At 40.7% G+C, this 14,856-nt stretch overlaps 1 protein-coding gene across 1 annotated transcript in view; it reads right to left on the minus strand.

Moving 5' to 3' along the window:
• Window positions 1–1,319, minus strand: part of CDH2 (cadherin 2) — a 191,498-nt gene extending 190,179 nt beyond the window's left edge. Inside the window, exons 1-3 of the mRNA XM_025214267.1 lie at window positions 1,316–1,319; window positions 900–1,028; window positions 762–856 (exon numbers count right to left, since the gene is read on the minus strand). Of these exons, the coding sequence (XP_025070052.1) occupies window positions 762–856; window positions 900–1,028; window positions 1,316–1,319 (228 nt within the window). The remainder of the gene's footprint in view (window positions 1–761; window positions 857–899; window positions 1,029–1,315) is intronic.
• Window positions 1,320–14,856: the final 13,537 nt, after the last annotated feature.

Consider the following 14,856-nt stretch of genomic DNA (forward strand, 5'->3'; position numbering starts at 1 on the left):
GTTATTACCCAGCAGCTAATTAGGCTCAGCCCCTCAGCCAGTCCATTCCCCCTCAGGTCTGGAAGAGAGAGACTATAAAGCTTGTCTGGAAGGTTACCAGATCTAAGCTCTGGCTGACAGTTTTCATGGTGCTGCTGCTTCCATTAAATTACTTAACAGAAATAGTAACACTAACATAAAAATTGCTTTCCCAACACCTTCCTACTGAATCTTTTAGCCTTCAACAAGCTACTGTCAAATTTACATCATGATTTTAACCAAGAACAGATTGTGGCTCTTTTCCCCCCAGTGTAAAACTACCATTAGGAGGCACACAGGGCAATGCAAACACGTTTTTCCAAACCAACCATCTATAACTGCTCATGCTCACCTTTTATTCTTGTTATTTTAGAAAGTTAATGTTATGCATAAGAAAGGTACTACATTACCTAAAGATGCATATAAAATTATAGAACATGGTTACCTGCAGTAGTGCGGGGCAAGACTCAGTAACATAAAATAGTCTCTCCAGTCTTGTATTGTCGTATATTCAATCCTGGAAGAGTTGATCTTCTTGTTTCATGACAGAATTGGTAACAGTAGAGTAAGTTTTCCTGAATCACTCTATCTACCTCAGCAATAATCTAGAGTAGACACCTCTATCAAGAAAAGAGCTACTAAAACACAACTGGTCTTGTTAAAACTGAAATAAGTACCAGTGAATTCTTTTTCATCCTGTTTTTTTGTTAAATGGATATAGGACCTGGAGAAAGACCACTGACCCTTTTCATGTAGAACATGCGAGAGCTAGAACACAGTGGCAATGTCTGGCCTAGACCAAACTGGTTGACCAAGAGTTCAAAAGGTTCTCCTGTACCTGGAAATGGAAATAGAAATATGTTGTAGCTAAGAAAACTCACGGGCTTCAGTAAAATCCCTGTTAAGATTACGTGACTGAAGTTTGGAAAGAGTTTTGATGATTTTCCTGCCTCTAAAGGAGTCAGCCTCTTTGGATTCCATTAAAAACGTGTCCAAGTTGACTTTTATCCCTGGAATTCATAAATGTTTAAGCAAAGTGATCATTTTGATTTTGGATTGATTTTGCTGCAGGAATTTTGAAAACTGCTTTTCGTGGATGACGATATCATTACATTCCACTTGCAAGGCACCCCTCCTTCCCCCCACCGCCCTCTTACTACTATTACTGTCCTTGTTTCACATTTATGTAAATTGAACCTCTTGCTGTCCGTTTTGGGTCCAATCCTGCAAATTCACAAAACTACTTTAACCAATAATATAGTTCTAAATTCAACAAAAGTACTTGCACTCATATTACCCATGTTTATAAATGTATGCAGAAATAAGGCCACATTCCATTTTTAGTAAAAAAAACCCATACAAATAAAAAACCATGAACATAGTATCTAGTGTGCTTTTGTTGACTAAGTCTTACTGTTGCTTCATTGGTTACAAGAAATGACTTGCATTTACCTAACTAAAAGTAGATTTCCCTAGTTCTTCACCTGCCCTTTCTAGGAAGGCATATAACCCTCTTATGGAACTTTAGCATTAAACAAAGATTTTAGCAGTAGGTCTTCACTGAGATTAGAGTAGACCACACAGCTATGGTAACTAATTAAGTTTACATGGGTTATGAGTACTGTGGCAAAGTTTAGTGCCCAGGACAAAGCCTGCACCAGCAGCCCACCCTCGCCCTGTGCATAGAGCTAGGGGGCCACTCACCGCTCCCCCACCGCATGCTTGCCCGGGAGCTGCCCCCCCCCCAGCCGGGCAGCAGCTGTTGGCACCCCTTCACTTCAGCACCCGGGGCGGTTGCCCCACTTGCCCCCCCTTGCTACGGCACTGTGGGTTATCCTATAATAGAAATAATAAAACCATGAAATAGAATATGGCCAAGAAGGAAGAAGATGGGTATTACAGCATTGAAGAAGAAATCAAAACAGCACAAAGTTGTGAGATATTTGCAAGAATTTCAGAGTTCAGCCTAATTCAAATGTAAGTATTAATACTACTGTTTTTTCACAACCATAAAAAGTGACCCTTTATATATCTCTTTTTTGATTTGGTTGGTTTTTTCAGAATGTAAACTAACGATTGTTGCCCCACTGAAAACAACTAATTAAGGGTCCAAGCATTGTCTCCTGTGGGAAAAAAAAATGCAGCAGGGGGAAGAGAAAGAAGGTTGGGAATTTAGTAATCTTCACTAGGTAGAGCTTTCTAATCTATTAGAGTAAGGAGTCAGGTACTCTCCAGAGCTCCTTGGCACCTCTCAGCTGTCCTTGTGAACTGTATATCCATACTTTGTCTCTCCTCACTCCCACCCCCCCAAACACACAAGGTGCACACATTTCTCTTCTATTTATAAGAAGATGGGGGGGGGGAAGTAGTGGGGGCTGAAAGTGAAGCAAATCAGTAGCATGCCCAACTCAGATTTATTATCTAAAAACAAAACAGGGACAGAACATATTAATCTGGTTAGGGTGGGAGAAAGCTGCTTGGGAGACTTTTGTCCAGCCTGTGTTTGCAACTCCTCGTTACGGTTCACATCTTCATGTTAGACAGAGTATTAGATATTAGGAAAGGACTATTGTCTGTTCTTCTTATACCAGTATCTCATTCTGGCAACATTGCGACCTCTTAGCAGAAAAGCAGAGCATGCTGGTGCGTCTCAAGTCAGCTACCCAGCAGAAGGGGAAAAAAAGGAAAAAAGAGAAATCAATGTTGCCAAATCTAAGAGTAGTGCAGGATCATTGATCTGGGAATGTGCAAGCTTGGTTTCAAGCTAATAAAAGTAAACAACAGGATACAAAACCGTACTTTAGACAGATATACCAGCCCTAGAACAGAGATGGTCAAACAACGTACCAGGAATCTCAGCGACGATACCATCAGTTTCTAAACAACGCTGCCTGAAGAATTTCCATCAGAGAGCAAGGCAGAAAGCAAACTCCCTTGATGCTGCAGCTTCTCTGTTCAAAAGCTCATATCACAGGAGAACTAATCGAACAAACGTTTCTTCTGAGACAAAAAAATGTTTGTACATTTTAAAAAATGAATTCAGAAAGCTTTATGCAACAATGCCATCTGGTGTGTCATAAACTATAAAGAAAGTATCACGGTTCAACAGGACTATTTGGTTATCCAGTGCATCAGTAGGAAAAATTCTAAATTCTCAAAAGTTTCTAATTTCACGCTGTGAATCTGCTTTTTTCCATTCAATGGCAAATCATTTGTTTGAAAAAATAGCAAAATATTCTTTTGCTAATTGACCATTTGCATTTAACTGTTTTGTGGTCTCAGTCTTGCACCTCCCCCCATCACACTCACACAGTGTAGTGTCTCACTTCCCGCCCTCCCCTCCTTCAACATCCCATCCCGTTCCCCTCCCCCCTTTTATTATACAGTCAGGTTATTTGTTGGCTGTTCTGAAGGTTTCTAGAAGTTTCAGTGTAGAATCATTGATCTGATAATATCCAATCTTGACTTCAAGCTAATAAAAAGTAAACAACAGGATACGAAACTGTACTTTTGAGGTAGACTATATGCAACAGCATTTAGGATCAATACATGTTTTTCGAGCTGGAAAAAACCTTCATTTTCATTGGAGATGTCAAGTGCTGATTGCTTAAGGTAAACAAAATGCAACACTTTAATTAGAATGGCTATAAAAAAGAGCTTCTATGTTGGTTGCTGCTTTTACTAAAAGCAAAATTGGCAATGATGCTACTAGTTAAGGTGGTCTTTCTTTCTATTATCAGATCCTGTTTTCAGTTACTTATTATATTACCCTGCTTTCACTGATAAGGTTAACATTCTCTAAGCTGGTTATAAAGCTGAATTCTTTTGCAACACTTCAACAAAGCTAGTGATTTCCAAGAACAAAATTAAGGGAAGATGTATTTTGGAAAACATGAAAAAAAATCTCTTGCCATGATTTCACTGAAAATTTCCAGGGTCCTGGTGCACTGGAGAAGGGATACCCCTGACAAAGTTTTAAGTGTAGAAGGATTTGAAGTGTGCACCCCTGACTATTACCACTTTGTATTAACAGCAGTGTTACTTTCAAATTTAGGGAAATGATTCTTCCACTGTATTCAATGCTGGCCTCAACTTGGAGCACCAGGCCGTTTTGGACCCCTACATTTTCAAGAAATATGTGAAATGATTTGAAAGAGCCCTGTGGAAAGCAACAAAAATGAGTTAGAGGCCTGGGAAATATGACTCAAAGAGTGGCTGAAACAACTAGGATTACTTAGCTTTAGCTTGGAGAAGAGAAAACTGAGGGGGGATTTGATATGAGCCTTCAAATAGGCCCATTATAATAAGCATGGATGTAGACTTTTTCTATGGTTCTAAGGCAGGGGTATATAACTCATCAGGTCCCATGGGGCTGTGGGGCAGGTCTACAGTCTGGACTGTCCATGTTAGCTGGGCCCAGCACCATGCACTGTATGCAGTATGCCAGCCCTGGCCCTACACAGGCCAATCCAGGACATGCTACATGGTATGCAGCTCCAGTCGAAGACCCAGGGGCAGCACCATGGCATAGATCCAGTCTATGGGCCATATCTTTGATACATCTGCTCTAGGAGACAGGGCTAGAAGCAATGGCTTCAAGCTGCAGCAGACTAAATTTAGTCTGGTGATTCGGAAGTTTTTCTGCCTAGGATGCTAGTTAAGCATTGGAACAGGCTACTGAGAGAAGTAGTGGGATCTCTATCCCTGGAAATTTTCAAGACCAGGTCAGACAGACACTTACCTGGGATGGTTGAGTCAGGGAGGATCCTGCCTTGAGCAGGTCTCTTTGTTGCACTTGGGGAATGTGGGCCTAGGCCCACCATGTAGAACTATAAGCTCCCCTTAAAACAGGAGGCCACTGAGAACTCAACAACAAATTTCTTGGGACAAAAAAGAAAACAGGAATAGGAGCGAGGTTTACAAGGTTCAAAACAAGGGATGGAGGGGTGGGGACTGAGCAGGGACCTCCTACCTGGTCTTGTAGATGGCCAGCTTGGCCAGAGCTAGGAGGAGGTTGACCAGGAGGCCCCAAGGCTTGGTGGGGCCACAGGCAGGGAGTGCATAAAAGAATAGGTGTGGGGAGAAGGGCAGCCAGAACCTCAGCAGGTTTTAGAGGAGACGAAAGAGGGATTGCTACCTGGCGCATTCGAGGTAGGCTTGTACCAGGGTCTCCCTCTGTTGACAAAAAAGGTAGGTATCAGGGGTGTCTGCAAAGCATGCCAGATCTCTGCCTGGAGCAGGGGACTGGACTAAATGGTCTTTTCCAGCCCTATTTTCCTATGATTCTTGTCCTTGATCCAAATTTGACCATGTTAGAAATCTGAAAACTATAACCCTGATGCTTCATTGGGGCATTAGTTAGGGACTGGTAACTACATTTTCTGAATATACTGCCTGTAATGAGCAACTCCTATGTGCCAGGCATGGTTCATGCAAGCCATCCTCATAAAGCAAGTGAGCATGCTCCAACACAGGACTACAGAGGCTGAACAGAAATTTCCCAGCAATTGTCCATACTGGTTGCCAACTTCTCTGTTTGTATGTACCAGAAATGACAGCAGGTGCTTCCCCCAGAAGTGGACAGACAGCACAGAGGAAAAACTAGCCTGTCTTGAATACAGACAGGTAAGCAAAGGGGAAAGACTAAACCAATGGTTCTTTTAGATGCAATTCTGAAAATAAATTTGTATTGCTTCAATATTTCTCAGTCACAAAATGACAGAAGCATATACAGTCCTTCAGGTAAAAAAAAGCTACTGTCAATAATTTTACTTTACAGGTATCATCTTTTAGAAATGGATTTTGTTTTATATGGAAGAAACTTGGAGATAAAGAGTACAGAGACTCCTAGAATTATATTATAGTTGATAGCCTGTTTACATTTCAGAGGAAGAAAACAGCTACCATACATAAGTTCTAGATCATAGGCAAAGTTCCCAGAATTGCAGATTTAAAAGTTTTTATAAAGCTTTTATATAAAAGGTTTGTTCTTGCAGTGGTAGAAGTTTAAAGCATTTAGAATTGTAGTATGCTGAAGAGTCTTGATCCTGAAAATTGCCTTTATTGACAACTAGGTTAATTATAGTGTGCTCTTATTCAAAGGCTTACAATTAGGCTGTATGAATTCACTCCAGGTTAAAAACTGGATGCACCAAGAAATTTTCACTGTAGCTATACTTTACACACTTTCAGAAAATTCTGTTTGATGATTAAGAAAAGCGTTTCTTGGTTTTGACTGCTTTTTATGCTTGTAGAACTTCAAAATGGCTTTGTTCTCCAAAATGACATTTTGGAGACTTTTTTTTTCCTGTTGTGCAAATAAACACAGGTTTTAAAATACTCCTAAATGCTATGTGTATTTACACAATTGAGTCAGAAATCTGCATTTCATAAAGTCTGTAAACATTATTTAGGAAGGAAGAATACTTTCCTATGTTACACCACATATATGGAAACCTGAATCCCTAAGCTTTCATCCTCTCTATATATACATTTCCCACAGAAAACTAGGCAACACAAAGATAGATTGTAAACTGCCTGTGCACCCAAATAGGGATATAACTATAGCTCAGACTATTATTCCATCCACCTGGGGGCGTCTACATGTGACATGATTTCACCGTAGCAACACACTCCCTTGTTTAGCGCACTGCTACAGCGACATATCATCTAAAAATAACAACACGCTGCTAGCACGCCACAGTACAGGCTGTTACTGCGACATCATTAAATACTTCCAAAGGGAAGTACTAAATGATGGTGCAGTAGCAATGGTACCATAGGGGCATGTGTAGATGCACCCAGACTGTGAAGTCTTACCTAATGTTGGGATTAGTGGAAGCTACTGGGTGCTGAGCAATTTTGGGAATAAATAAATAAATAAATAAATCATAAAATCAGTCTGCTTCTTTTGAGGCTAGCTTTTTAGAAGCCTAAATTTAAGCTTTCACTGCTAAAAATCTTGGCGGCTTCTTGCCTTTTCATTTGCTCTCTAAGAGCATGATTAAGTTCTTCAACTATGATGTGACATGCTTAACTAGCTTCTGAAATGATTCTAAGAATTTTAAGTCCTTAACTTTTATTTTAAGATTATACCTAATTAGCTTTTAGATTTGAAAAATAAATGCCATTTTTGAAGCATTACATTGAAAGGTTTTCCAATAATCATATATTTTAAGTCCATAAGGGATCACTCTGCTCATCTAGCCTGACCTCAACTTAATTCAGGCCAGAGAATTTCACTCCATTATTTTTTCATCAAGAACAACAACTTGTGACTACACTAGAGCTTGCTAACCCAGACATCAAAGCTTGATGTAGAGCGACAGAGAATCTACCACAATTCTTGTCAGTTACTCTTATGGTTAAAAATTAGTACATTTTTAAGTGAATGCTCCATTCCAGAATATTGACTTTGTTTAAGTTTGTGGTCATTGTTACTTTACAAGTCAACTGCACTCACATATTCAACCAAATCCTGTATGCTACTTTGAACTAATGATATATTTAGATCGCAGTCAGATGCTATCTGAGGTAGCTTTAACTAGCTTGTTGGCATGCCATAGCAGGTGTAGTATGGAATCCAGAATGGGCTAACTGCCCAAATATTTACCCCATCTCTAGGGCAGGTTTCAGGACATACTGGTCTTTCAGTTGTACAATTGTCATAAAACGCAAAGTAGCTAATTTAAAGCTAGCTTAAGTACATCTATGCTATGCTGCAGTGTAGCATACCCTGTGTCAAGAGAAGTGTCTTCAGAAAAAAAATGATGGCAGTAACTGTGGTGCAGATACTTTAATTGGGGTTGTTTTGAGACATTGTTTACCAGTGCTTATAAATTACATTGCGGTCATTATATTGAAGATGGTGTGCTTCATAAATTAGTCCATTTTGACCTGCTGATCTATACTGTGATCTTTTAAACTGACTCCTTGAATACACAAGTAGGTCATAGGATTTCCATACATCCCATCCATTGTTTTTTTGAATTAGAGCATACTGCTGGTAATAGAGAATCCACCACAACCCTTGCTAAATTGTTCTGATGGACAATTACCCTCTTTAAAAGTTTAAACCTTATTTCTAGCATCAACTCCCAGGCTCTGAATCTTGTTATGCTTTTGTCCAAGTGAAAGAGCCCTCTATCCTCAAATGTCTGTTTCCCAGGTAGATGGTTAAAAATTGTGATCAAGTGCCTGCTAACCTTTTCTTTGTCAGGCTAAATGAATTGTGCTTCTTGAATCTTTCATAAACAGATGGTGTGTTTTCTTAATCTTTTTGTTGTTTTTCTGACTTATCTGAACTCTCCCCAATTTTTCAGTATGGACACTAGTACTGGACACACTTTCAGGAGTATTGCCAAGTACAGAGGCAATGTAACTTTCTAATTCCTTCTCAGGAGTTTATTGTTTTTACTTGAGGAACATGTTAGCCCTTAGCCACAGCTTTGCATTGCAAACATCTTCAGCTGATTATCCACCAAGAGTTCTAAATTTAACTTCAGAATCGCTGCTTTCTGGGACAGTCTTGCCCATCCTATAACTATGCCTACATACCTATATTTCTGCTCCTAAATGTACAACTCTGCATCTGGCAACATTTAAAGACATAACATTTGCATGTGCCCCATTTACCAAGGATTCAAGATAACTCACTCTAGGTCTTATCTGCAAAAAATATTTAGTAATAATATATGCAAAGGCTAGAATGACTTGAACTTCAAATCCAGATAGAGTAGAATTAGAACCCCCTCATCTCACACTTTCCCCAAGAGCCACCAGGGACATCCAATTTCAATGCACATAGATAAGTCCATCTTGCACCCCTATATACTGCTTATAAGTGGGGAGTGAGTTGGCAGGAAAAGACGTTTGCTTCACTCATCTTTGTCCCTCTTATATACCAGACAGCACAGCTGAATTTATATGAGGGACATTATAGCTTGTGAGGGACATTATAGCTTATTATGGCAAGCAGTGGTGTCTGAAGCTTTGACTATTTGGAAATAGTACAATGTTATATTAATTAGATTTCTTTAAAGTGTGTGGGGGGGGGGTTTGTCTACACACAAGTTTTTTAAAAACAAATTATTTGACGTGTTAGGTTTCAGTAATTCTCTTCAGACCAGGGTAGCTCCACTTTGCAGTGAGCTTGTTTCCTCGAAAGGGTTAGTCTGGATTATCCAATAATCTTATGGCACCTATACAGGTACTGGATGTCTGCTGTGATGCATGCTAATTAGCAAACGTTGGAGCAGGCTCGATTATTCAAGTCTGCTGGAGCACATGCTCCAGCAAGCTCCATAGCACACGTATTCAGTATCCCTACACTTCAAAATGGCAATGGGGGCGCTTTAACTACAGCTTCTTGAATGGGCTTTAAAGTACCCCACTCCTATTGCCAAACATGGGATGCTGAATACACATGATGCTGTGGGTGCTTTAATCAGAGCCGCTCTAATTAAAGTGCCTTCTTCCCCTCCCCTGCACACCCATACCCTAGAGCACTTGTAAAGATGCCCTTAGTGATCGCATTTTGTCTCAGATCCCTGTCTGCTCCCTTAGGTAGTCAGCCCTTAAAATTGCAAGATTCTGACTAATCTGAAGCTTAACAGACATTTACTTTCCACCTTTCTTGAAATTTAAGTTTAAAAATCATCTCATGTATGTTTCATTTTAACACAGCACTGTACTCACATTTTTGTAATACAATTTTACAGTTAACCTCCTTTGCCTGAGTTAACACCACAGCATTAAAAAACATTAAATGCTTCAGAACCAGTTACTGTCAGAAATAAGGCTATCTTCTGTCTTATTTAATACTGTCACCCATTGCTCGCAGGTAGAGATGAAATACTGTGTAAACTGCATTCTATTATTCCTTTCTATTCCTGACTGCTTCAGTTATGTTAAGAATTTTAGCTACTCCATTGTTTCTCTAAGGGTACTTTCTTACTTTGTTCAGTAATCACTCAAAGCCAAGAAGTCTGACATAGAATTTCATATACATGTATTAACTTTCTGACAGTTAAGCCATCTTAACTTTTTTAAGTTGACTTAACTGTCAGAGCTTACACACGTATGTGGCACAGAGCCGACTTAAATGTGGTGCATGATAATACACCTCTGAGGTGGAGTACCTAGAGTAGCATTAGTTAAGTTGACTTACCTCACAAGAGAGTTGCCACCATGTCAAGGAGATGTACATGTGTATGCTCTGACATAACTTAAATTGATATAGTCACCTTATTTTAAGTCAACTTAGTATGTACGTATGCACTTGAAGAGACTAAATAAATCAGACTTAAGTGATCAGCCTCTGCTCAAATATCTCATGCCAAAGTCTCTTAAAAAGCCCATAAATATATTTTTAGCCTTTGTTGCCAGCTGTGGAAGTGAATTTTTACTATATTTGTTGTAACAGATACAGAAAAAGAAAACCCATCAGAAAAGATGTATTGGCTCACAGTTTCATTAGAGCCTGGGATATTTTTTTGCACGTGTCACAAATTAGCCCCACATTTTCTCCAAGTACCACTCTCTTAATTTCCCCCCTACCCAAATTGTTGCTCTGCTTTCTGCTCTATGCCCTGTGCTACATGCCTGATCTGATTTTTCACTTTGTGCCATACCCTATATGCCACTGTGCTGCCTGGCCCCTCCTCAGTCTGCCACATGCCACACACAGAGGCTACTTGTGTTACTTGTGGCACTCATGCCTGCATTAGTGCATTCAGTTTTTAGTAAAGTTGGAATTTCAGGTCATAAATGGCTAAAATTAGGCTACAGAGACCTTTAAAAATACATGAAGATTTAAAGACATTATAAGGTACTTGCCTTTGGAATAGTTACTGCAGAATTGCATTAATATTGCAGTGATTTTATGCTGATCTGTAGATATAATAAAGGAGAACATAAGGCAAAGATACTTCTCTATTTTGGTACACATATTGAAGGGAAAAATCACTTTCTTGGGACTGACTGGCCTGTGAAGTAGTGGATATGTATAAATTATGTGTTGCTATTAAGGCCACCAACAAAATCTAAGCTGTTTCCACCTGTTTTATACATTCCATACCCAGAAATATAGCAGTGAGGACACTGAGAATGCCTGCTACCACCAGTTTTGAAATCTTCAGAGAGAGATTTCAGTCCATGGTTTGGAGCCCGGAGTGAAAGGAAATGAGTGGGACTCTTTTGACAGGAGCCTTGAAGGTAGCACATAGGCAATGAAGGTAGGGCCAGTTTTTCCCCTATGTTCACGCACCAGCTGGAAGGGACATCATTTTCATAACCAATAGCAATGCCATCTTACTGGTTTGCCTACTATCTTTTTTAACCAAACCATTGTGTACCCTGAAAGGAGTCCTCAAAAGGTCCCTCCCTTGTAAGAACAGCCTCAGGGCTACAGCATGCAACTACCAGTCTGCAGAATGCTACCCCTTCAATTCACCCACACATCAGAAGCCAGCAAGAGACAGCTAAACATCCTTCCTTTGTTACAAGGGGCATATCCTGGGGGAAGTTATTTGGAAAACATTTTCCTAGAGCAGGAAAAGATGAAAATGGCATTCTAAAATTGCGGGAAAAGAAACGTTTTATCTTTGTTGGCACTAAGATTACAAGGAGGGGAGCGATAAGTATTTGTGCTTTTGCCTGTAACATGACAGCATGCATGAAGAGGGAAATTATCACCCACAGAGAGGCTGACAAACCTCTGAATAATAGGTGGGGGGCGGGGAGGAAGCAGGCAGAGAGGTTATTGAATTTCTCCCAACAAAAGGGCCGTGAAGGCACAGTTGGGAAGGAGCTGGTTTTCTAGAGCATTCTCACAGGATCAAAATGTAGCACTTGGCCCTAGAAAGGGACATGATGCAGAGGCAATGTAATTGAGTCTCTTTTATTAGAAAGGTCAAGTACAACTCGTCAATCTTCTGCAAAAAAATAAGAATGCACCATACTGGGACCACCATATTAATCAACCTCATTACAGCTCTTTCACAACAATTAATTTGTCAGGAGATGGACAATGCTTTCAGGAATTCAGTTTCTATCTCTCTATTAACATCCAGTGTTTGATAAGAAAACAAAGATTTGGTTCAGTGTGGGCAGCAAAATAATCATGTATGTCCTGTTAATAGCAGTTTGGAAACCTTGTCCATGCAAGACTATCAATGACCTTCTAACTCTAACCTTCATAGTTGGTCCAATAAAAGATAATTATCAACCTAAGAAATCTTTGCCTCTTGCATAATTTCTGGACCATCACAGCTACAACACCACTGTTACACTACAATAACCTTCTCCATATTGTTAAGCTTTATGACAAAGCACCCTTTTCATACCATTCCAAATCTCCATTATGACAGCCCAGAGAATTGATTCATCCAACTGTTTAGCAGGGGTGGCAAAATTGTAGATGATTATGCTTCTTCATATCAAGGGCAACTCTAACATTAGCCTTCTACTGATTTGAAATTCATGAGAATTTTACACAAATTTCAGGGAAAGTGACCTTTGTCATCTGGAAGTTCTGTCCCCACTGCTGGTCATCTCCTATATGCATCACTGCCAAGCCAGTGATAGTTGGCTAAGCCCAGAAGTGAAAAACTACACCAGATATATATTCTGCAGAAATAACTGCTTAATTTAATCCTGTTGCTGCCGCTGTTTTTCCTCCATTAGCCAGATCACCGGATCTCAAAAGACACATTAGATTACAGAACCAAATCCATATGCCTACCTGATTGAAAGTACATGCACATCATCCTGTTTGTACTGATATCTTTCATGGTCATGTCTTCCATGCTGCCTGTGAAACCTTCCAAAAGGTGGCGCTGACAAAATTTATGGCCCCAAAAAGAAGAATCATGAGAATTTATAAGTCTGGACCTCCCTTCTCCCCAGTTCTAAAAGTCAGGTAGTTTCTACCAGACATCACAAAATGGACTATAAGAAACAAAACAGGGTATAGAGGTAGGCAACAGAACACTAAACCATGGGATAACTCAGTAGCATAATTAAGGGAGTGAGAGAAGATGACCAGGGCACCAGGCTCAGGCAGTGACCTTGGGGGTGGTGCAAAAAGAGCAGAAGCTGGGTGCTTCTACATGTGCACTTTACTGCAAAGTTGACTAATTAGCTCTGCAGTATAGCATCACCATCTACATATAGGGCGCTATTAGGTAGGAGTAAACTAATTAACTCTGCTGTAGGATAGTACACAGTTTTTTATTCTGCCACAATGCACATGTAGATGGCGACTGGGGCTGGCTGGGGCACAAGGATGTTTCAGTGCAGAGGCTGCCTGCTGTGCTCCAGCCAGCCCCTCATGCCCCAGCCAGCCCCTCTGCAGCACGATGAGCCAGGTCAGAGCAGGTCTGGGCTGCCAGGATGACCCTCCGGGACTCTGCCCACCAAGGCTGTGCTGCCCTGGCTTAACATACAGTTCTAGGCACACGTGTAAATGCTGCTCACTGGAGCAATAAACTCCAGCATGAACTGTACCAGAGTTTATTCAGCCATGCTCATTTCATGTGTAGATGCACCTGCTGTATTACTGCCATCACAGCTGCTGACAATCCCACAATAGTCAGCCACAGCCCCTGATGTTGCCACATTTACCACTGCTACCTAGAGCACTCAGGCATCCAATTACAGCTCTGGGATAACCACTCCAGCATTCTGGGTAGGAAATTTGAAGTAGCACTTAGCTGTATGGATGCAAAAGAACAGGGGTGGATCCAGAGTGGGGTACAGTGGCACGGCTGTACCACCCATTTTGGATTGGATCACACTACGGAAGCCACTGGGGACTTCTTTAAAGTGCCCAAAGCATGTAAGAATCCCCCTCCGTCCCTTCTTGCTCAGAGGCATGCCCCCCGCCACTTCCCTCCTTTGCTACTGCATGCAGAAGCTTCAAAGCCCTCTCCTACCCACTCCAGCCAGGCTGCATGGGGATAAGCTCAGCTGGGAATGCTGACAGAACCAGAGGCAATGGGCAGGGGGGGTCCCACTGTCTGCTAATCTCTGCTACTGCTGTTGTCACTGTTCCCAGCTGAGCCCAGCCCCCTTGTAGCCCACCTGGAGCAGGCAGGAGGGGCTTTGAAGTTTCCACATGCAGTAGCTAGGGGAAGGGAGGAGAGGACATACCTCTGAGCATGGAGGTGAAGCGAGGGGATTCTTACCTGATTTGGGCATTTTTTAAAAAGTCCCCAGAGGCTCCTCTGGTGTTGTCTCTTCACACTGGTGGTGGCTGCTCCTGTACCCTCTTTGCCAAATCCTGGATCTGCCTCTGCAAGACAAGGGCACCACATCAAATCAGCATAACATAATCTAATAGACACATTATAGTTATATCACTGAACATACAACAAATTCACTGTGTAGCGAAACCCCCCGTTTCTCTTTTATTTATTTATTTATTTTAATATGCATTCCCTCCCCTTCCCCAATCATTTCTGACTTTTTCTCTCCCTCTCTTTTCCCTATAGATAAGTATATGTAAGATAAGATGTAAGATAAGGTTTAAACACTTTTATTTTGGTAGCAAGTTTTTGGTTTTAGATATCCACTGTTGTACACTGTATTATTATTAGGTTTGTATTGATTTTTACTGTTGTATATTGTATTATTATCATTTTCATACTGATTTTTATTGTTTCATATGGATAGTGTATGGTTTAGGTCTGTGTTTGTAAGTGAACCAAAGTCATGTCAAGTTTCCATTTTATATGTCAAACCATCTTCTGCCCTCTGCCTGGGCATCCCATGTTGCAACTGTATGAGTCACGTATCCCTCCCCCGTAAATTGGTTCCCTGATGAATAAGTGTGATTGA

This window comes from Alligator sinensis, unplaced genomic scaffold (genome assembly GCF_000455745.1).
Source record: "Alligator sinensis unplaced genomic scaffold, ASM45574v1 scaffold117_1, whole genome shotgun sequence".
Classification (NCBI taxonomy): domain Eukaryota; kingdom Metazoa; phylum Chordata; order Crocodylia; family Alligatoridae; genus Alligator; species Alligator sinensis.